Genomic DNA, 23,828 nt, shown 5'->3' on the forward strand with positions numbered 1-23,828 from the left:
TTAGAATCCTTTGATGTAAGTAATACTCCCTCCGTTTTTAAATACTTGCTCCATTTCTCCATGTGCAGAGTTTTAGGATAACTTAAAGAAAGTAATAAAAAATGGAGATAAGTGAGGTTCATGGAAAAATAAAAAATTAAAATAATAGTAATTGAGAGAATTGGAGGAGAGAGAATATGATATTAATATAATATAATAGTAAAATGTTTTCAAATAAAAAAGTTAAGCAAATAATTAAAAATGACGAGATTCAGATCGTTTATAAATAGCAGTAGTTTTATAAATTCCATCAAAGTGACCCCGATAAATTCCAATTCCCACCAAACCTCAATATTAACATCTCCACTCCATTTTCCCGTCAAAAAAACACATCTCCACTCCACTTTGATTAGTCTTTTTCCCACCTACCCACCAGCTCGTGGACTCAGACACCAACTAAAAAACTATGCAACTCCAAGCCGCCTGCTCACCAACTCTTTCCCACCAACCTCACCGCCGTCAACTCGTCGGAGATCCTTCCGGTCGACCTCTCTCGCTTTCTTCTCATACCGTCGGTATTTCTTTCAAGTATGATTCTCCTCGTTTCTAAATATTGTCAAATTGTCCAATTCGAATTTAAATTTTAGTTTCAATTATGTATCTGATTCTTTATCTTGTATAGTTATCATCAAATTTTAGTTACTTATGAATTTCTTTCACATTCATTGCTTTTAATTTGGTTTTTTTTTTAAAAAAAAAAAAGTTATTAATTCATTTGTTGGCCGGTGGAAATCTTAGTGTGCACTTTCAGTATTTTGATGATTAAAAATTGTTTGAAGAATTGGCATTGCAATAATTTATACTATTTCTTATATGAAAAATTTATTGTCAATCTCTACAAAGGTAAATTGAATTTGTTTGATCATAATATTAGAAGTTAATCACTACAATTGCTAAATCTGTGGGCTTGTTGGACACTTGGACCAACACCTATCATTAAGAAAATGAACCTCTTCCCTGTGTACTTGGTGAGCAATGTCCTTTATGATAACTTTTGTGCGTGCTTGAACATTAATTTATTCAAGTCTCCGTTTATTTTGATGGAAAACATGTTTCAAGAAAATGATTTTCCAGTCCTTAAAAAAAATAAAGAAAATGATTTTCCGTGGCAAACCCTTTTTGAAGGGAAAATGCAGCTGTGAAAATAAGTTTCTTTTGTTTTTTTTCCTTAAGGAAATTATAGCGTAAGAAGAAAAAGAGAAGTGGAAAGGAAAAAGATATCGATGTTGAGAGTAGACCGGAAAAAATGGCATTTCTTCTATTTAAATTGTTTCTCATCATTTTTACAATCCTAACAAAGAAAATTGGGAAATCATTTTTGATAGAGTATAAAACATATTCTTGACCTCAACCATTAACTTAAACTTTTGGTTGAGTTGGTCCACTAACATGGTATCAAAGCCAGCGTGACACAAAAAAAAGTCACGGGTTCGAATCTCATTCACCCTTCCTTCAAAGTGGAATTAATTCGCACCAGGTATGGGTGGGCCTGTGTTGCATCTACATTTCAAGCCCATAGGGCCTTTCATGTGAGGGGGAGTAATAGAGTATAAAACATATTCTTGGGCCTCAACCATTAGCTTAAGGTAAGCTTTTGGTTGAGTTGGTTCACTAACAATTTTCTTGGAACATGTATTTTTTCAAACAAACAGAGGCTTACTGATTACTTAAGTTCCTATTTCCTACTCCCTCTGTTATTTTTTAATTGCCCCAGTTTAACGGGATTTGCTAGAACTTTGACAAATAATTTCTGTAGTTATCATTAAGTATAAATTATAAAGATATAATATTCAAAAACTATACATTGGGACAACCTTTTTAGTACCCGTATGGCCATATGACTATGTTTGATCATCATATGTATAAAGAAAAAACATTGGTCAAAATGGTACATGGGAATTGTGCAAATGTCAAACCGGAGCACCAAAAAAAAAAAAACCATAAAAAATAGAGGGCGTATGGCAGTGCCTTTGCCTTGTGAAAAAATCTGAAACATTATAAGTTAAAATTTCCAATAATTGGTAAATATTTGACTGTGGATAAATGCAGTTCTATTAATGTTGTGCGATTACAGCCCATAGGTTTTGACCAGATGTTGATTTCAATCTGAATTTCCTTATGCAATTTGAATTGGTGAAGTTCAATTTTATGCCTTTTATGCTTATAGTTGTGAACATTTGTAGTTTTTATTCATTGTACCTTTTGAAATTCTGTATATTTCAACCAAAATTTGTTTGTGTCGTTTTCCATCTAAATGTAACATGAAAGTGAACATTAAATTCATATTGGTGGTACATATCCATGCTTTACTATTGCTTACATTTTTTTGAATTCAATAACTGTGATGCTTACATATATCTTGTTTATCCTATATTATACAAACGCTTAGGTTTTTAGCCTATGTCTTGTTTATTGTCATTATTCCGAGTTGTAGCTACTAAACTTGCTTTCTTTCATGAGACTTTTTTCTAGGTATATACTTATATTTGTTTCTTGACGAATTTATAATTAATCCATTTGTTGTGTATTACCAGAACATCAAACATTAGGGAAGATCTTTTTCCTAGACTAAGAGTGGTGATGAGATCTCAAAGTACATCTGATCCTATTGAACTAGATGTCTCATTGAGTCCAAGGGTTAACTCTGTTAAGCCCTCTAAAACTGTTGCGATAACAGATCAAGCAACTGCTCTTGTACAAGCTGGTGTTCCAGTAATTAGGTTGGCAGCTGGTGAGCCCGACTTTGATACCCCATCGGTGATAGCTGAGGTCTTATATCACCCCTATTGCTGATTACACATCATGCTCATATGATTGCTTTTTGATGTTGCACTTGCTTCATATTACAATATTATATGCTCTCATTTATCAGGAACAATTAAAAAAATTTGTTTTTAAATTTGTACTTTTCCCTTTATAGGCTGGCATTAATGCAATTCGTGAAGGTCATACTAGATATACTCCAAATGCAGGTACTATGGAACTTCGCACTGCTATTTGCCACAAATTAAAAGGTTAGTGTCTTGTTTCTTTTATTTGTGTGATTGTTGTGGATCTTGATTGATTAAAAGAAAGAACAAAAAGCTAAAGTCTAGCTTTCTAATACAGAGGAAAATGGAATTGCTTACTCCCCAGACCAAATTTTAGTGAGTAATGGAGCTAAACAATCTATTCTACAAGTAGTGCTAGGTGTTTGTTCACCTGGCGATGAGGTGAGTTTGTTGTTCTTTCAAACAAACTATTACACTTGCTACATTTTTGCAAATCATCATATCAAAATTTCATTTAAAATAAACTGTTTCCTCAAACTATTGTAATTTTGTTCAATGAACATGTGGGCAAGATTTCACTCGTATTATGCTTATTGAAGACTATGTATTGTCACGTGCTAACAAACATAGACACCTTACTTACCCGTGAGCCACTTGCTTTATGGTCGTGTCAAAATAAGGTGAAATGATATAAAGTTTCTAAGATGTTGTATCGTATCGTCTGTAATTCTAATTAATTTTGGTCGTATCTAATACTCCATTCATTATTTTTTTGTTATGCCCACTTTTTAATCCGTTCTTGTATGTTACACTTTGCTATATTCTATTTTTGGCTTACCCATTTTACCATATTACCTCTTTAACCTCACATTAATTACACCTTTCCATATTCTATCTCTTACTTTATTCTCCTTTTTCTTACATAAACCCACCCATTTACATTTTTTCTTTTACGTTATCCTACTTTTTTTTTCTTTTTACATCCACTTACATTCTTCAACATTTTCTTAAAGACAGAACAGAGGGAGTATCTATTATATTTATCATGATTTGACCAAGTTTTGACTGTGCTAATATATTCTCTCATAGTCCAAGAATTCAATTGTTTTTCGTAAAATCTTGCTCTGGTCAAAGCGGTGCAATTAATCTGTAATGGAGGGAGTAAGAAAAAATATCTTCTTGTGAAGTCTTGTTGGACTATTCTTTATCTGTAATTTACATATATCTTTCATAATTTTTATTAATACGTGATATAAGAATTTTAGCAATGATCAATAAATTAAAAAATATAAAAATATAAAAAAAATAATAATAAAAAAAAATCTAGACTGGTGTGGTATTATCTATTTTGATTATAAGAAGAATAAGTTAATGTGTTGCTAGATTGAAGGTGAAGGAAACATAGCTTAAGTGTTCCTACCATCCATAAAATTCTTGTATTTTTTTTTTCTAATGTCTACTAAAATCTTTCTGTTACTTGAAATGGAATTTTATACTTAATCAATGTTATGTAAACCCTGACTAACTCTCACTCTCCAAATTCCATGTGATGTGGGTCTTCCCACCCTCACTAGAGCTTACGTAAATTCTATCCGCTGCTAGCAGGCTTTGATAGAGCTCTTGTTGGACTATAGATGTTCTTAAATTTTAAATAATCAAAGTTGTGTTATTGGTACATGATAGAATTGTATGAAACATTTGTTGTGTTGCATCACTTTTGCAATTGACGGCTTTCATCATGTATAATCATTTAACTCTTTGTCAGACCAATCACCTTTCAATGTTCTGTAATGGAATTATGACTAAACTAAATTATGGCAACTGCAAGGTTTCTTTTCTTTCATTGTAGTATTTGGCAGTTACTATTTTGCTACCTTGCCCATCATTCCATGAACCTGATGAGTATCTCTCTGACCGATGAGTGACTAGGGTCTGCACTTGGGAAGCTTTTGCAATTGAATCTATACTAATATATTAAAAGGCGTTTTTAACGAGGAAGCCCCAGTTTCTCACCGTGAGAAACGAATTCTCATGGGGGCATTTTTGTGAATAAATCAACAACTTTTTCAACTTTATTCAACTATGGAGCCCACAATATTGAAAAAGTTGTTGATTTATTCACGAAAATGCCATCATGAGAAACAAATTTTGTTTCTCACCATGAGAAACAGGGAATTTCCCGTTTTTAACAATGTCCACGTGTCACGTAAGTTCCCCTCACTACACCACATCACCCATGAAACTACTCATAACGCCACGTGGCTCTTCCTTCCATTTGTCTTCATTATATGTCATTCACTTATAATAATAATAAAAAAAATGCTCACCACAAGATTTGAAATCACAACCTCTAATTCTAAAACTAAGGGTTTTACCACTGAGCTATGTCATTTTTTATATAATCTTTTGAATACAAAATATTAATGTGTAGGAAATGGCAACATGAACAACAAATTTAATTACAAGAAATTTTAATCATAAATTACAACATATATTAATGATCAGTTCCATGCATGTAAAAATCTGGGGCATCGCCCGGGTCCACAAACTAGTTTATAAATAATAGTGTTTTAACATATACATGGAAGATCTTTGATTGTTTTGCAAATTTATTTATTATTGATGTTTCTTGTTCTATATAGCTAATTTTATTACACTCTTGGTATCAATGGATTTGCCTATGAATCAAATTCAGGTCGTAATTCCTGCACCTTATTGGGTGAGTTACCCTGAAATGGCAAGGTTGGCTGATGCAACTCCTGTGATTGTTGACACTGGAATATCTCGTAACTTTTTAATGGACCCGAAGCATCTGGAGTCAAAACTGAATGAGAAGTCAAGGTTGTTGATTCTATGCTCACCATCCAACCCAACAGGTTCTGTTTATCCCAAGGAACTCCTTGAAGAGATTGCTGCAATTGTAGCACGATACCCACGACTTCTGGTAGTAGCAGACTGCCTTCTTACATGTATACCCATATCATTGTGGTTTTAATTGTCGAAGTATGATTTTCTCTTTAGGTCTTGTCTGATGAGATTTATGAGCATATCATCTATTCACCGGCTAAGCATACTAGCTTTGCTTCACTACCAGGAATGTGGGAGAGGACTTTGACTGTCAATGGATTTTCTAAGGTAATTTGCAGATGGGCTACTGAGTTAACTGATGCAAATTACTCTCCTTTAGATCATTTTGCATCTTTAGTGTGGAATCTGTGGATGACAATATATTAAATTAATTTGAATTAGTATGCTGTTTGATTTCTACTCTACTCTCACTCTTCAACTTTATTTGACAATCATAGGCCTTTGCTATGACTGGTTGGAGACTTGGATATCTTGCTGGTCCAAAACATTTTGTTGCTGCTTGTGGAAAGATTCAGAGCCAGGTATAACTACTTAATGCTACCACTTTGAATGTTCTTAATTTGAATTTTTTTTATAAGCTTAAAACTTATCAAATTGTTTTGAATGTCAAATATTAAAATATAAATACATAATGGTAGCATGAATTATCTGGCTGATGACTTGTTTTGGTTATCACAATATCAGGGTGGTTTTTATTTATTTATTTTATTTTATTTTTATTTATTTATTTATTTTTTTTAGTTAATAATTGTAGCATTCATACGATAAAATATGGCGATTATATAGTATTTAATACCTGATGAAAGTTGAATAGTACACTGAATTTCAAAGTGTGATTTAAAATTCAAAACATAGATATAAATTCAAACCCTGAATTGCAGTTGATTTATTTGTTCTGCTGTTCTAGTCAACTTCAGGTGCCTGCAGTATATCCCAAAAAGCGGGGGTTGCTGCTCTTGGAATGGGTAAGGCTGGCGGGGAGGCAGTGGCAACAATGGTAAAAGCATTTAGAGAGAGACGTGATTTCTTAATTAAAGGTTTCAGTGAGCTGGAAGGTGTAAAGATATCCGATCCTCAGGTACTTTCTGTTCACCATCTCTTGCTGCATGTCAAAAAAAATCCCCCCCCCCCCCCCCCCCCCCCGCCCCAAAAAAAAAAAAAAAAAAATATCTCTCTGTATTGGGAGCCAGTTATATTGACCGGACTTTTTGCAGGGAGCTTTCTATCTGTTCCTCAATTTCAGCTCTTATTATGGTTCAGAAGTGGAAGGGTTTGGTGCCATTAATGGCTCAGAATCCCTCTGTCGCTTTTTACTCGACAAAGCTCAGGTATGCTTGTACTGATTTTTGTTGTAGACTGCAATTGATCAATGTCACTCTCTTACCTTGGTGCTTGTAACAAATGATGTTCGATGATAATAATATGGTAAGGGATATTTAAAATTAACGTTGGCTTTCTCAGGTGGCACTTGTTCCAGGAGATGCTTTTGGGGATGACAACTGCATTCGCATTTCATATGCAGAATCTCTTTCCACTCTCAAGAAGGCCCTAGACAACATAAAGAAAGCCATTGCCTTGATCAAGTTGCCTGTGTCAATCAACTAACTTGTTCATTTGGAAGAAAACTATTTACTCCTGTACCATTTACCTCATAGTTCATACAATACAACTCAACTGTCAATTAATTATCTATTCAGTACAATATAGAATCATGGTCTCTGATTTTGTCAGCATTGGTGTGAACACTTGAATAAAGAAAACATTAGAATTGCATCTTTGTATGTATCTTTAATTTTCATATATTTCAATACTAAGTTATAATTACCATTATTATTTTGAAGTTACTACTACCAGCGCTTAAATATGCGCGCGCGCGCACACACACACACAAAAAAAAAAAAAAAAAAAAAAAAAAAAAAAAAAAGGGGTTAAAAATTAAATGGGTTCTTAAAAAATGAAGTTATGATCTAATTAACCCAATAAGGCTATATAGACAAGTTTTTCTATTAGCTTTGCTCCATAGATTAACGAGCAGATTAATCCTTAGACAAGCAAAACTTGAATAAAGTACAATGCTCAAATTTGAGTTCGACCAAAATCAAATGAAGTACTCAAACATGAACTAGAAAATTTGTCTCTTGTAATGCCACCAAGATGCTACATGAACCCGTATAAAAGTTGTTTGGGCAAAAGGTGAATTACATAAGAGCTTGAGAAGTGGAACTTGCTTGCCCTTGCAGTTCCAGCTATATATAGATTATAGCTCAATGGAAATCAACAAAAGTTGAAGTTTCAATTTGCAAACTGGATTATTCTGTTTCTGTTTGTATCGTTCTGCTGTTGAGCTTCTTCTGAGAAAGATGAAATGCTTGCACCAATATTTCACGGAGGAAATATCACCAGCTTGAACTGCATTAGCCCTGAACGTTGAAAGGATCCGGAATCTGGAAGATCCTTATAGCAACAAGAAAGGTTAAATTCATCTCATATGTTCATTTTGTACAGAGTTTTGCTTCTGGTCAAAAGATCCAGGCATCATAGATTAGTTTGAATAGCTGATTTCCTTATCACAGATTGTTGTTTTCTGTCATTGACAACATTGTAGCTTCAGAAAACCATCTCTTTGGGAACTTTGGATTCGAAGACTCTCTCCGTAGCTTTGTTGGCCTAAAGAAGAATCACAAGATCATGGTCAATTTGATATCAAAGGAGATGGGAGATGAAGATAATTGCAAAGAATGTAAAATTTTGGTTAAGGTTTTACCTCTTCCTCCCAGTTTGTTTTCATAGTAATAGCAAGGAAGGAGATAGCTTGAAGGGTGATTGCGCATAAAATCCCTAACCATAGACCCTTTTAGCAAGGCAGCAAGAACGGTTAATAATTTTAAAACCAATCGTTAAGGTGTTTAATACTGTAAAGGAGTGAATGATTACCTTTCCTCCAATGTGCATTAAAAATGCTAACAGGATAGCAACTGGAAGACCCACAAGATAAAATGACCCTAGATTGATATATGCACCAATCTTTTGCCAACCACATCCTCTAGCAGTGCCTGAATGTTCACAGTAAATTAGAAAATACTGTGCACTACCACATTAAAAGTTTTGCAAATAGGGAATTTTATTAGCTAGCTACTGTCATTGCAGATTTGCTACAACTATATATATACCATGCCTCAACGCGCACAGTTTTAGTAAAAACATATACTAGTAACCAATTTGGCTGGTTCCAAAACATAACTGTTTGAAGTTCATATGTAGGGGTGTTACCAGATAAGACGCAAGTGAGTCCATCTACAAAATTGGTTGTTGCTAACAGGGGCATCATAGAAGCAAGATATCTGACCACTTCCATCTCTCTACTGTAAGCATAACCCCACAAATTTCGTATCAATAGAAGAATCAACCCCACAATAATGCTCTCGGAAACTGTCATGCATAGAACTACATATACTGCTAATCTTGCTGCTTCTGGATTCCCAGCTCCCAATTCATTGGAGATCCTAGTACTGTGGACAGAAAGCCCAAAGAGAATTTAGAATCTAAGAAAGTTCAAAGTAGATATTTGGCAGCGTTTGTGAAAGTCAAACAAGTATGCAACATCAAAGAAGATAAGATTATAACTAAACTTCTAAAAGCAACAGAAACAAACCAAAGCTCACCTTACTGCACCACTGAAACCTTCAGGAACAACCCACACAAGTGAGGTAGTATTGAGGCTGCAAGAGTTGAATTTCAAAACAAATATAACTCCTTTCATAATAATATTAATCATATTTTCTAAAAACCTATCCATCCAAAGGAAAAGATAGTGAAATATTAATACGCCAAGCCTATTGCATGTTTAGGCAGTAATCAGGAATGCTCAGTACCAGAGCTCAAGTACAATTTAAAACCATCCTTTTTTTCAGCACTGTATCATACTGTGCCTTGAGGCCCTTCATTTAATATCTGCGTCATCATAATAACAAGTTTTAAAGAACAGTTCACTACACTTTCTTCTCTATATGACTAATAAATGATTTTAGATAACAGTTGCTTTCTCATGAAGTCATAATCTAAATAGAACAGAAGAATTTTATTTTTTCATAAATTTAATCCTTAAGTTGACAACAAAGTGCAATGTTCAAAGACAAACCTGATAGAAAGCACTGAAGTTTCTAATGCTGGATTCGGCAGAAGACCAGACAAGAGAACAATCATCTCAAATGACCACATTTCCAAACTGTTCCAATCACAGAAAAAGAAGTTCTTTAACGTACTAAAATCATAGCAAATATTAAATGTTTTTTTTTAAGCAGCTAAAATTATTGCAAATGTAAGTCCTTCCCACAAGAATCTAATAGAATCTTACCAGACCATGACAGCTGATGGTATAGCGAGCCTCAAAAGAGCAGGAATACCTTGAAATGATGCTTTTGAGAAGCTGCTAGTCCAAGTTCTTGAACATGACGAAGAAAATTTTACATAAAGTGCTAACAAAAGACAATTAATCCAGTACGATATAGTATTTGCAAGGGCAGCTCCTTTGATTCCTAGGCCAAATTTGAACACCAATAACCAACAAAATAATATGTGACATAAAGTAGTGACTCCAGAGGTCAGCATCATGGGAATGACTATATTTTGTGTTTGAAAGAATCTGATAAGGCATTGAAGAAGACTATAGGCAAAGAGACTTGGAATCATAAACCGGGCGTACAGTGCAGCTCCAGCTGCAATCTCATGGTCCTGTCCTAAAGTCACCAGAATAGTTTCGGTATATGACCATATTACACTAATGGGGATGCTTATCAACATCAGCAAGACCATGGCTCGTTGTGTGTGTATGCCCACCATATTGTATTGCTCTGCACCATATGATTGGCCACATACAGTCTCTAGTGCACTCGCCATTCCGAGCTGCTCACATAGACAAAAATTCAATTCAAAACGCGAGTATGTCTTGTGTATTAGTTATATGTGATTGTCCTTAAAGGTACTAAGGACATGTGCACCTCACCGTAAAAAAAATATTCAGTAAAAATCAAATATAATAGAGATTCAGTAAAAATAATTTCAGTAAAAATAATTTAAATTAAAAAAAAATAATTTCAATTTAGTAAAAATAATTCCAATTAAGGTGAAGTGAACGGGGTCTAATAGATTACATGTGGGACACATGTGGTGATACTTGGGAGGTTTATTCTTCAACACTCCCCCTCACATGTAAGGTCTCTTTTAACTTTGTCTCATGTGATTTTTCGGTCTAGAGTGATTCTTCACTCCCCCTCATATGGACCAACTCTTGCCTAGTGAACTTTAGCCCTTTAATTAAGGTCCCATATCGTAATTTGGCTCTTATACCATGTCAAATACGAGTCTAGGCCACATCGGCAAATCAAGAGATAGAGTCCACTTCACAAGATCAACATAAGATCAAAGGAGGTTCCTTCCCAAAACCATATGGCAATAGAAGGAGTAGCCCCTTAGCCTTATAAAGTATTTAACTCTCTCCTCTTCAATCAATGTGGAACACTTACATGTGGTGATACTTGGGAGGTTTATTCTTCAACTGGGATTAACGCTTCGATTGTTATTGATGGGTATGTTGATGTTGTTATAAATCTCAAATCATATTTACGTACACAATATTCATATCACACAAACAAGGTAGAAAAGTCTATGTTTGATTTGCTTGGGTACATTGATGTTGTTATAAATGTCAAATCATATTTACGTGCACAATATTCATATCACACAAACTAGGTAGAAAAGTCTATGTTTGATTTGCTTAGTTTATCATATTGATCAATAGCATATGACATAAAAGTAAAGATAAAAAAAATTAGATAATAAAAAACTATTGTACACTTAAATTAGAACATAGAGGAGAGTGAAGGGATAGCTCAAGTGGTAAGAGCTTCCTTTCCAATTCTAAGTGATCTTGGGATCTATTCTCATCAACCGCTTGTGAGTTCTCTAAACACACACAAAAAAAAAAAAAAAAAAAAAAAAAAAAATAATAATAATATAATAAAAAAAAAAAAAAAAAAAAAAAAAAAAAAAAAAAAAAAAACCAACTAACCAGCACGCTGAAGCCAGTAACATAAGCAAAAGAGGTAGCCATAGAAGCTGCAGAGAGAGGTAACTCGCCGAGGTGGCCGACCATCATAAGAGAGATTATATGCAATGAAAATGTTAAGAGACCAACTAATATCAATGGACCTGCTAACCATACTTGTCTCTTTGCTTCTTCTATAAAATCTTTCTTTCCCAAATCATGATATTTCTTTTTGTTTGAACCATCATCATAGTTAATAAGTTGATCATGTTGAGATTCATATATGTTTCTTTGATCAATCTGAATACCTTCTTCTTTGGTTTCTTCATTGAGTATTGTTCTAAGAAGAGGGGAAGTTGTTGAGGAGTTCTCTTGTTTTTCCATTATTTTTTATTAGTTTTAGGAGTAACACTTGACTCGTGATTTTGTAGGTTAAGTCGGCCAACTATTTCTATATGCACTCGGGAACAAGGTGAATGCACCCGGGGTATTTTAGTAATTCCGCGCTTTGTTTATAGCATTGAGGTGACTACGTGTAGACAAGGTATTGTTATCACGGTTCATTTAGTAGCCACTAATAATATATATACCAGTACTATGTGTAATTGTATATATGATGATGAATTAATGGTTTAAACTATCATTGTTCATTTATTAGCCATCAATCATTGAAGGAAAATTCCTACTCCATCGTTAATAATATTGACATTTGTTTAAGAAACAGATCTCATGACAAACTTGTAAATAGAGTCTTTTTATCCACCTAAAGGTTATAGCAAAAAAAATGATTATTGCTATTAAATTGACACAATCCTTAGCTTGATGTAAAATTATAAAATTAAGTTCCCTCCTCATTCCATAATTCTATTATTTTATGCACATGAGATAGTCTAAATTCCTAAATATTAAATTGCTAGTCATTAATCTATTGCCTTTTGCCATATTACATGTTATTTTATAATATTCACACTCTTCTACATTTAAAGGAAGAGGGTATTTTAGATTACAAGGGGCACCACACCCATTTGTCTTGAATTATATAGTAGTATTTAAGATTTTTTTTTCCGGTCTTTATAGACCATAAAGGCAGATGATAAAGTTAGTCATAGCCTATTAATAGTAGCTTGGGGAATAAGTTTAAGTTTATTATGAGAGTTTTCTATAAATAGACCTCATTAGGAGGAATAATCATCATGATGAATATTGTGAGGATTCTTATTGGGAGAGAGTGAGCCTCTCAAAAGCTCATATTAGGAGGGAATCCACCTCTCAAATGTGGAATTATCGTTCTATTAGTTATAATTCTCATCTTAATACTATAATCAGATTTTTCTTCCTAATTTTCTGTCATTATTACTGCTGTAATCTTGTCGGAAACCATGCTAATTCCTAGCAAAGAATCGATACCAAGATCTATTGAAATCGGAAGGGGACCTGTAACCATTTAAGCTACACCCCACTCTCATATAATAAAGATATTACGAGTTTACATTGAGCTTAATTTACTTGATCAAAACGGATATACACAATATGAAAGTAATAATGGACATATGCATAGTGCTCTTAAGTTCTTATATTAACTACTAACAAGGTAAGCAAAGCAGCATATCATTCGGCGCAAAGTAGTTAGAAAGCTGATAAAGAAATTTTTCTTTTTTAAAATTTTTGAATATTATTTAGCATCCAATGGTAAAATTTAGTATTTTTAAAACCAATTTTCCTTTCGTCCAAGTCTAACCAGAACTAATATTCCAAAAAAAAAAAAAGGGTCTAACCAGAATTGACTCCAAACACAGACAAAAAAGTTAGCTCGTATAGACTAAGCGCACAAAATTGGTGGCCAATATATTGACCATAAATACAAAATCTTCATCAACAAAATGTCAAAAATTAAACTTAAGTAATGTACAACATACTCTTATAAAGAAATGTAACGTAATTTAGCACAAAATGAAAACCGTTTAAGAAGTCCTTTTCTTCATAAAGCATCACGAGCAGCAATTCGACATGTAATGGCATCCCCGAGTGAGCCTAATCCCAATTCCAAGCTGGAAATTTTGTAATGCTGGATATAAATCAAACGTGTTAACCAAGGGCATGCTTATAAAGTATTGTAACAAGTGATTAAATCAAGTGTCAAGTATGCTACCTTTAGAATTTGGCTTTGATTTGCTCTTCCTGCTAACTCCTCCAAATCAATCTCCTTTCCCTTGACAATGTCTTGAATGGCTTTTATCTAAATACATTCCAAAATCCATGGTTATATATGCCCTATGTTTCAGAGCCAGCAATGAACAGGAAAATAATAGGTAATGGCTCACCTCATTTGCTGAAGCATCAAAACATGCGGCAAGGATATAGGTACAACTATCAGAAATGCCACACCTTTTTAAAGATTCCGTAATCTGTAAACATGAACATAATATAAACAGATGCCATCCAAAACATTCTATTGGGGGCAGCAAAGGGAAAAAAAAAAGGGGGGAAGGAAGGGGGTGGCATAAGTGTTAATTAGCAATAAAAAGATGATTACATGCTTAGATCCTGAATAATTGTAAACTAGCTCAGAATGAAGTGTTCTTGTCATGAGAGTCTCCCGTCCTTTAGACAGTAGAGCCTTGTAGGCAGCTGCTAGAACAGGGAAGGCATCAGGAATCTGTACCAAAAAAACATTAGATAAAATGATAAGGCTAACCTCGCTCAAAACAGAGAATAGAAGCAAAGTTTTAGAGAACTCACAAGAGATGCATTAAGAAAAGCAACTTCTGGCACCAAGTTTCCTGTTTGCATTAAGTCCAAAAGTTCTCTGCAAACACAAGCATAAAAAAGTGGCCTTTTACGTTCATATGGTTTCTTGCTTTTAAAATGTAAAAATGTAGTATCCACATGATTTATGTGTACTAGTTTACATGCACTACGGAAACAGTAGAAGCCCTTAACAGAAACAGCCCCGCAACGATATGTAAATTTTCTTGCCACAACTGGGGTCACTACCTATGTACAGCTAACATAACCGAAAATCACCAATGTAACAAATCCCAGAAGATTTTCAAGGTATCTATAAAGGTTTAAAGCTGCAGTCTCTTACATGAAAAAAATTTACAGATAGAATACATATAAAATCAACATTTTTTCAATGTAAAGCTGTATTTGTATCAATATGCAATACGGAGTATTAAATTTTAAGTAAATAGCAAAATAGGGAACAACCAATTAAAGTTGGGAGTGAAAAAGGGGATATTGATCCATTTGTTAGCTGATTAATTTTAATAATCAAGAACTCAAAACAAAAGGCACAAGTAATAGAAATCCCTTCACTCTCTTGTGTAATCTAAGAACCTTAGAATCACCTCCTCCGGTTAGAAAATTGAAGTCAACCATTCAAGAGAAAAATGAAACACAGCTAACCTTGTCCCACAGATAGGATATTATAGAATGCGCATTGAGATTTGCTTTTATTTTTTATTTGGATCTGAGCATTCTTAGGATAATATAAGCAAATTAAGAGGCAACAACAAAAGCTAAGAACATTGATGAGGTGGTGCACAACAGTAACACTGATATTTATCTCATTCTTTCTCTAGCAATAATCTTAGTCAATCTAAATAATAACAATAATCACTGAAAATCAATTCAAGACCTGAGAAATATCTTGTAATGGCAGAGGTTGTAGTCTCAACAGGAATTGATTCCAATACGTGCGTTGATAGGGCCTCAGGATATTATTGGTGGTATTACTATAAAGGAGTACTCAACATATCAAATGCATATAGGATAACAAGAGAGTGAAACAGCTCACCATTTCAAAAGCACAATGCATAGAGGATAACAAGAGAGTGAAACAGCTATCAAGCAAAAGAATTACCCATGATCACATTTACAAAATCAAGTAATAACAAGCAATAATCTAGCAGAGTACTTGACTTTGGCAACATAAAAGTATTAAAACACAGCTAGTAATCTTCTTTTGAACAGGCTACACCCTCAAATAATATATTGGCTCACTCCATTCAATCGTAGCATCATATAGCCATAAGAAACTAACCTCCATTGTTTAGTAAACCATTCACATTTTAACTCCCAAAACATCTATAGTTTGGCCCAATTGAAATCAAGACCCATCAAACAGAAAAGGCAAAGGTAGTATTATTTTCATCTTGCAATCGTTACTCAGTAAGCTAAAAAATTGTCCATAGCACATAGTCCTTGGAGGAACAACCACCATAAAAAAAACTCGTCCATTCAAGTAGTTAACTTCACATCCAACACGATACAATTGAATTTACAAAATTTGGGATTGTCCTCCTAATATTAGGATCATTGTCTTGTGGGCCTCTAAAAGAGTGTAAACTGTTAAAATCATGGCAGTATTCAAACGGATTATGAAATAATTGTTTTTCTTGACAATACTCATGAGCTTGAGGAATAATTTTGAGCTAGATAAGGCTGCCGGATAATCTTACCTTATGTTCAACTAGAGACAATTAGTGACAAAGGAATGGATATGCACACTGGGGGATCGTTGGAAGTATGTCCTTCAAACAATGTGAATAACTCTTACTAAAAGTTTTTGGATTGAACAGAATTCTTTAAAAAAGTTCAATCAAGTAATCAATATGCTTAGCTAGGAGTCGCTATTGATTAGTAGTCTAATTTAAGTATATTCCACAATAGTATTTTAATTAAGTCGTGAGCCTAATTACAATACACTTACTTACCACCATTATCAACTATTACTTAGAGTTATGCTCATTGTTTAGATGACATATTTCCAATTGTAAAAATAAAACAAATGACACGCTTCCGATTCCAACACAACCATCTTTTCTCCTGCACCATCATCCCCCTTTGTTTTTACCTTGATTATAATTTGTAATTTGTATACTCGTATTCTTTACTTCACCTCAAGGTCCATTACATATTTCGACAAGGGTGTTATCACTTTCACACAATCGCACTACATTTTTGGGCAAATACCAAGTCTGAGTAACATACTATTATTTGGCAAACCAAGTTATAAAAACTCTTGGGTTTCATTTATGATATAAAAAAAAATTCAACAGTTGCAAGTAATATGTAACCCAAGTAATAATAATAAATTAAACAATAGCTTCCCCTTTCATCATTTTCATCACAACCAAAAAAACAAAAATTCAAGTATCAACATCCAAATGAGTGAAGACATCCGCAATTTAAATCATCACTAATCTTCTGAAATTACAAGCTCAATTTTTTTTATTAAATAATCAATTCAACTGAAAATACAATTCGAATTAGTGGTTTAGTTCATTACACAAACACATTAAGCAAACAAAAGTTGAGGGAGTAGAATTACTTTGAATTGGTGACGTCAGTGAAGAGGAAGAGCGACAGTGTGTGAGCCTCAACATCGAACACCTTCATCTTGGACGCTGAAAAGGGCAGGAAGGGCAAGAGATCAGCCAATAGTGCAAAACTAAACCCTAGATTGTGAAATTGACATTTTGTGATTAAAAGGAAAATACATACCAGCTGCTTCAATGGAGGAGAGAAAGTTTAGAAGGTGGTTTAATGGAGAACTCAGGGTAAGGCTTCAATGGAAGGGAGAGAGAAAAACAGGAGTTAACATTTAATAAGAGTTAATTTATACTCCCTCCGTTTTTAAATACTTCTCCATTTTCTCCAAATGCGGAGTTTTAGGCGAAATTAGAAAAAGTAATAAAATAGGAAAGTAGTGGGGTTGGTGGATGAATAAAAAATGTAAAAAAAACAAAATTAGTAGAGAAAATTGAAGGAGAGAGAATATATGTTGAGTCGAGAGAAATTAATTAAATATTGAAAAAGCTTTTCAAATAAGAAAATTGAGCAATTATTTAAAAACGGCCGCAAATAAAAAGTGGAGCAAGTATTTAAAAACGGATGGAGTATTATCTAAAAAAAAACTGAAAACCTTTGATGAAAAACAAATAAAAAAGAAAACTATATAAAGAGAAAAAAAAATGAAGGCCTAATATTTTAGTATGATCAAAACCTTAACGAGTAGATCGTGACCTATTCGACTCAACTCGAAACTATAACGAGTACGAGTCGAGAAGGTTTTATTGACTCGATATTTTAGCAAGTATGGGTTGAGCCAGGTAAAATGTTTCCGAATCGAGTCAATCACCCCTAAGCTCGTGATCGACAAGCTCGATTAGCACCTTATACTCCCCCACCATCATGGTGTCAATTTGGGTACTTGGGTTATGCTCGGTGACGTCGGTCTATTTTAAAGTGGAGTAATACTAAATTAATTGTGTCAAATGTAAATAAATAAATAAAAATAAATAAATAAATAAAACTATCAATTTGTATACTTTATCTATTTTTTTTTTTAACATCCTACGATTATTTTTAGTTGCATCACTTTTTGAATCGAAAGTTTCAAATTAAATTATTAGCATCACGTTCCATTATAACCGATAAATTTTCACTATTTCTCTCATATCACATGGGCCCGATTTATTTTTTCTCTTTACTATAAAAATTTTCTAGGATTCCGTGATAGCTAAAGTGATGGAACAAAAAAAACAGAGGAAGTACTTGCAATACACATTTTAGGCACGCAATTTTAGGAGATGGTTATTGAAGGTAAACAAACGATTCTATCAAAATAATTTTAACGCAAGGATTATAGTAGGGTTAGGTAGCATGTGTAAAAATCATTTTTAAATATATGTCTGTTTATATAATATAATCTCGATCTCAAAGCGTGTGCCATAAAGCTGTGTTGCAAGTGAATAAAAAATAGGAAATATCATCAATAACATAATACTAAAACAGATACTAGGAATGACACGTGTCAATTCCTGGTGTAGTTTTTTCCCTCTAAAAACACACCTTCCTTTTTTGCTAAAATCTTCTTTGGGAATTTTCTTATAATATAACTATTATAATTTTATTTCAAACCTCTTATAATAAATATATTCCTTTTTAACTATTATTATTACTCCACTTTCCATATCTTTTAATAATGGCACAATAAATCATAATAAATACTTGGTATTACTCTGTATGTCACATCTTTAAAACATTATATTAATATCCCGTATTTTTATACATATTTTTATTTGAATAAGTATTTTGTAAAGTATTAAATAATTCGAAATGAGTAATTTATGGTATTTTACTTATTTATTTAATAATTTTGGAAATACTTTATTTTATAATTTTAAAATATATTTTGGGGCATTTGATTTTATAAAAGGAATTTTTTTTTAAGTCAAAGTCAAATACAAGTTTGAATAGAAAAGGGATTAGTAAAGGTAGGAAGGGAATTTAAGCGTAACAGGCTTTCTAGAGAAAAGGGGTATAAATATTCAACACATGGGCAAATTAAACTTTGCCCAGAGTGGAGAATACCCAAAGGTAATTTTTCTCTTTCTCATCTTATTTTCCCTTTCTCTCTCTTATTTCCCCTTCCCCTTTGTTCTTTTTAAGCACCACCGTCGGCCATCACCACACCGCCAGACGGCCGCCGCACCACTAGCAGGCGCCGACGGCAACGACGACACCATCAACAACGCGCCAGTAGCTGGCTGTGGTGTCGGGGCTGCTGCTTAGCGCACGCCTATTTAAAAAATTATTTTTTTTTGCTTTAATCCTTAATCTAATTATTATTTATGGGTTTTGTGATGATTTTCATGATGTTTGATTTTAAGTATTATGCATATATATTTTCATACTTGTTTTTGAATTAAAAAGCCCCAAATTGAAAACCCTAGGCTTCTAAATTATTATATGATGGTGAAATTTGTTTTTGGATGGTTTAAATCTTTGATTTGGGTATTTTAAAACATATTTACAGCAAGTTTTAATGATTTAATAAAACTGGAAATTTGGTTAGTAAGCCATAATTGAGTTTCTTGAGGGGATTATATAATACCCATTAATTGGGATAAAATTAAGGGGTTTTAAATTAATTTTCAGCTTGTTTTAATTAATTTATGAGTGATTTAATGAGTAAAATTAAATAAAGAAAAAAAAGAGTGATTTAATGAGTGTAAATATTGCTGTAAATTTGTGAGGAGTAGATATTAATGTCTCTTTATGATTTTGGATTGTAGGAGATTTCCAAGTGAGTGATTTCATATAGTCGTAGCGATTTTAAGATCGTATTCAAGGTACGTTCGCGTACTTGGCATATATTTGATTATGTAGGAACATGCTAGGCTTTGATTAGTTAATTCCAAGTAGTATCATGCTAGATTATGTTTGGAATTTGTGATTTGGTTGATATTGGTGATTGAATTATGAAACATGGATTATTTGTGATGGATTGATGATCGGAAATAATTTATTTGGCATGTTGGATATGAACCACACTTTTTTTATTGGCGTGATAAAGAGCATGTTTAATTAAATTACATGTTTAATTTGGTTTGGAATATTGAAAAGGAATTTTATTAGGGAAAATTGATAAAAATAATCCCAACTTTTGCTCATTCGCTCAAAATAATCCCAACTTTGGATTATTTTTAAATAATCCGAACTTTGGGGTTCATTCGCTTAAAATGGTCCCAACTGGTCACTTAACCTGTTACAATAGGTTAAGGTGACACATGTCACCATGTAATTAGTTGAAAATAAAAATAAAAAAAAACTTAAAAAAATTGAAAAAAAGAGAAACTTAAAAAAAAAATAAAAAAACAAAACAGCTCCACCCATGACCACCCTTCCACACCACCAGCCACGACCCTCCCCGGAACCCCCCATTCTTGCCGGCGGCCAAACAACCTTCCCCCTCCCCGGAGTCGGCGACGGTGATGCCCTACCCACTGAACCGCCAATCGCAACCCATAAACCCACCCAACAAACCCCCTATAAATCCCTCTCCTACCTCATTAAACCTCCCGAACGACCCTAACCTACCCTCAAAACGACCCCTGCTGAGCTACTACATATGATTGTAGGAAATAAAATTCATTATTAGTGAAAAATAAGATAATATTGTACCCAAAAAAATTGAAAATCAATAGAATGATTTTTGGTTGGTGAATTTCTATTAATGGTTGGTTTCATTGAACAAGGACTACTTTTCTGGTTTCATCTTTAAAAGTAAAGTTTTTTGGAAATGAGCTGAGATTTGATGAGATTCTTAGTGTTGTGTGTTCGGGAAATGAGCCGAGATTTGATAAAATTCTTGGAAATGACTAGGGGTTTCGAGGTTGCGTGAGGGTGGTTCGGGTTTTAATGAGGTAGGAGATGGTTATTTTAGGGGTTTTGGTCTGCGAGAATGGTTGCGGTTTGGTGGTTCAATGGGTAGGGGATGGAGGAATGGGTTTTGCCGGCATTGGTGTAGGGGGAGGGTTGTCTGGGTGCCGGCGAGGGGAACTAGGCTAGGCTTTAGGGAGGGTATGCCGGAATAGTGGTGGTGGATGTGGGATTGTGTGGGTCTTGGTTTTTTTTTAAAAAAAATATTTTTTCAACCTATTATAAGGGAATGACACGTGTCACTTCAAACTTTAAAAAAAAATAAATTACCTCTTCAATAGGTTACCGGTCACTTGGGACCATTTTGAGCAAATAACCACCAAAGTTCGGATTATTTAAAAATAACCTTAAGTTGGGATTATTTTAAGCAAACCGACGAAAGTTGGGATTATTTTTATCAATTTTTCCATTTTATTATGGTTCATATTATTTTTATTGATGCTATAAACATGAGAGAGGAGTTGTTTAAGTGTCTTTGAACACGAAGATTAAATTATATTTTGGTGTCTTAGGAATTGTGGCGCAATATGCGTTTAAGGTGTCTTTAACACTAAGGGATAGGAATTAAATTGGTATATTTGATTGTTTGAATAATTATAATGATTGAATGTGTTATGGTTTGATAGTCATCATCAAGTTTAATAATATGTAAAACAACGTAAAGTGAAAGAGATTATGCACCAAAACTCTTGGAACATATATACCTTGAGTATGAACATATGGGGAGAGTTATGCGACTTTATATTTGACCATAACTTCTACTAGGAGTACAAGACGCTGTATATTCCTTTTTATTTTGCGGAGGAATTCCGTCAATTACGAGTGGTTCTTTTATACTGACACGGTTAGCTCCCGTGTGAGTACCCTTTATTAGGGCAGGTTAAGGGGAAACCCGTTCGATGCGTAATCAAGATGAATAAATAAATTAGTAATTTATTTGAGGGTCATGTTATATGTTGAATGCTTGTAAACAGGTGCAACAAGGTAAGTTGTGTGATGATAGGGTGAAAGCATGTTAGAGTGTTTTATTTACGCTTATGTACTCAGCTTTGCTGATTGTGTGTTTGTAAGTTTGTTTGGTCTTGTCTTTACTTTGGCCCTATGATTACCCATTTTTAATGGAGAGTAGTGGAGACAAGTAGAGAGAAACTTTTCAGGTGATGAAGCATATTCATGATGGATTGATGGGCATGAGTGAAGAGCGAATCATGCTTAGTTTCCATAAGTTTATGATGTGGATTATTGCTTTAATTATTTTATTATTATGTTTGTGAGACTAATACAAAGGTTTTAAGTTGGTTTAGGCCCCGTTCTTTAGAGCTGCTTTGCTCTGCTCTGCTCTGCTGAAATCAGCTTGGCTCTGCTCTGCTCTGCTGAAATCTGCTCTGCTCTGCTCTGCTCTGCTGAAATCTGCTCTGCTCTGCTCTGCTTCAATCTGCTCTGCTCTGCCCTGCCCTGCTCTGCTCTACTTAAAATTATTTACTTAATATTAAATTATTATAATAATAAGTAATATTTAATAATAATAAATAATTAATATTTAATATTTAATAATAATAATAATTAATATTTTATAATAATAATAATAATAAATAATATTTAATAATAAATAAATAATTAATATTTAATTATAATAAATAATTAATACTTAATAATAATAATAATAACAATAATTAATTATTGATATTTAATAAAAAAAATAATAAATAATTATTAATATTTAATAATAATAATAATAAATTATTAATAATTATTAATAAAAAAAATAATAATAACAATAACAATAATAATTAATATTTAATAATAATAATAATAATAGTAATAATAATAGTAATTATACTAATAGTAATAATAATATTTGTAACTAATAATATTAATTATAATAACAATAATTGATTTTTATAATAGCAATTAATATTAAGATAATGACTAATATTTAAAGATAATACTAATTATTAATTTTTAATAATAATAATTAAATAATATTTAATAATAATTATAATTAATATAATAATAATTAATATTTAACTTTAAAAATTTAATGATTATAATAATAATGCGATAATATTAGTAGTAGTAGTAGTAGTAGTAATAATAATAATAATAATAATAATAATAATTAATATTTAATAATAATAATAGTATTAATAATAATAATTAATAATAATAATAATAATATTTAATAATAGTATTAATATTAATTAATATTTATTAATAATAATAATATTTAATAATAATAATAATAATGATGATGATAATAATAATAATAATAATGATGATGATAATAATAATAATAATAATAATAATAATAATAATAATAATAATAATAATAAAATAATAATAATAATAATAATAATAAAATTTGCTCTGCTCTGCTCTGCTCGGCTCGGCTGAAATCTGCTCTGCTCTGCTCTGCTCTGCTTTGCTTTGCTCTGCTGAAATCTGCTTTGCTCTGCCCAGAAGCTCAAAAGAACAGGGCCTTAGTTTTTAATAAGGACCTACAATGGTTTCAAGTTGTAGGTTGACTTTGTTTGACCTTGGTTTGACTTTACTTTCGTTGGGTAGACTTTTTAAGTTGACTTGTTTTGAATATTTTTAAAAATTGTCTTCCACTGTGTGTCTTTGATAATTGCCTTAGTCGTTTTCACGGTGGCGGCAATGTCTTAGATTTTCCTATTTTGAGTTTTAAAAAGAGCAAAATAGGTATTTTAAGGAAAGAAATTTCTAGGGTGTTACATTATAATTTATTTTTTTAAATGATAAATATATTTTAAATTAGGTAATTTTGTAAAAATATGTAAAATGATGATTCTATTAGATAATAGATTCGTACTAAAAAAATGATTATTTTTATTATTACAAAAATAGGAATTTTG

General features: G+C 32.7%; 3 protein-coding genes across 3 annotated transcripts; 1 reads left to right on the forward strand and 2 right to left on the reverse strand.

The window, feature by feature from the left end:
* The first annotated feature begins 294 nt into the window (after positions 1-294).
* LOC145596637 (bifunctional aspartate aminotransferase and glutamate/aspartate-prephenate aminotransferase-like) lies at positions 295-7,451 on the forward strand. The gene is made up of 10 exons (XM_081652847.1): positions 295-567; positions 2,574-2,808; positions 2,960-3,053; positions 3,148-3,251; positions 5,506-5,754; positions 5,832-5,945; positions 6,116-6,199; positions 6,586-6,756; positions 6,893-7,006; positions 7,140-7,451. The coding sequence occupies exons 1-10, from the start codon at positions 446-448 to the stop codon at positions 7,281-7,283; spliced, it is 1,431 nt and encodes a 476-aa protein (XP_081508973.1). The 5' UTR covers positions 295-445; the 3' UTR covers positions 7,284-7,451.
* Positions 7,452-7,642: 191 nt separating this feature from the next.
* LOC145596638 (protein DETOXIFICATION 16-like) lies at positions 7,643-12,130 on the reverse strand. Its single transcript, XM_081652848.1, has 8 exons — positions 11,746-12,130; positions 10,033-10,580; positions 9,817-9,903; positions 9,341-9,397; positions 8,949-9,187; positions 8,613-8,731; positions 8,443-8,529; positions 7,643-8,345 (listed from the first exon to the last, which is right to left on the reverse strand). The coding sequence occupies exons 1-8, from the start codon at positions 12,103-12,105 to the stop codon at positions 8,286-8,288; spliced, it is 1,557 nt and encodes a 518-aa protein (XP_081508974.1). The 5' UTR covers positions 12,106-12,130; the 3' UTR covers positions 7,643-8,285.
* Positions 12,131-13,516: 1,386 nt separating this feature from the next.
* Positions 13,517-17,310, reverse strand: LOC145598761 (uncharacterized). Its single transcript, XM_081655152.1, has 7 exons — positions 17,230-17,310; positions 17,057-17,132; positions 14,461-14,527; positions 14,255-14,377; positions 14,043-14,126; positions 13,871-13,957; positions 13,517-13,786 (listed from the first exon to the last, which is right to left on the reverse strand). The coding sequence occupies exons 2-7, from the start codon at positions 17,122-17,124 to the stop codon at positions 13,700-13,702; spliced, it is 516 nt and encodes a 171-aa protein (XP_081511278.1). The 5' UTR covers positions 17,125-17,132; positions 17,230-17,310; the 3' UTR covers positions 13,517-13,699.
* Positions 17,311-23,828: the final 6,518 nt, after the last annotated feature.

Source organism: Chenopodium album, chromosome 20, assembly GCF_948465745.1.
Source record: "Chenopodium album chromosome 20, dcCheAlbu1.1, whole genome shotgun sequence".
Taxonomy (NCBI): Eukaryota; Viridiplantae; Streptophyta; class Magnoliopsida; order Caryophyllales; family Amaranthaceae; genus Chenopodium; species Chenopodium album.

Coding starts and splice junctions, on each gene's coding strand:
- LOC145596637 (XM_081652847.1), top strand. CDS start 446: ATGCAACTCCAAGCCGCCTGCTCACCAACTCTTTCCCACCAACCTCAC. Junction 568..2,573: donor ACCGTCGGTATTTCTTTCAA/GTATGATTCTCC, acceptor GTGTATTACCAG/AACATCAAACATTAGGGAAG. Junction 5,946..6,115: donor CTGTCAATGGATTTTCTAAG/GTAATTTGCAGA, acceptor TGACAATCATAG/GCCTTTGCTATGACTGGTTG.
- LOC145598761 (XM_081655152.1), bottom strand. CDS start 17,124: ATGAAGGTGTTCGATGTTGAGGCTCACACACTGTCGCTCTTCCTCTTC. Junction 14,528..17,056: donor ACTGACGTCACCAATTCAAA/GTAATTCTACTC, acceptor TTGTGTTTGCAG/AGAACTTTTGGACTTAATGC. Junction 13,958..14,042: donor TTGATGCTTCAGCAAATGAG/GTGAGCCATTAC, acceptor GAATGTATTTAG/ATAAAAGCCATTCAAGACAT.
- LOC145596638 (XM_081652848.1), bottom strand. CDS start 12,105: ATGGAAAAACAAGAGAACTCCTCAACAACTTCCCCTCTTCTTAGAACA. Junction 10,581..11,745: donor TTACTGGCTTCAGCGTGCTG/GTTAGTTGGTTT, acceptor CTATGTGAGCAG/CTCGGAATGGCGAGTGCACT. Junction 9,904..10,032: donor CCATCAGCTGTCATGGTCTG/GTAAGATTCTAT, acceptor TGATTGGAACAG/TTTGGAAATGTGGTCATTTG.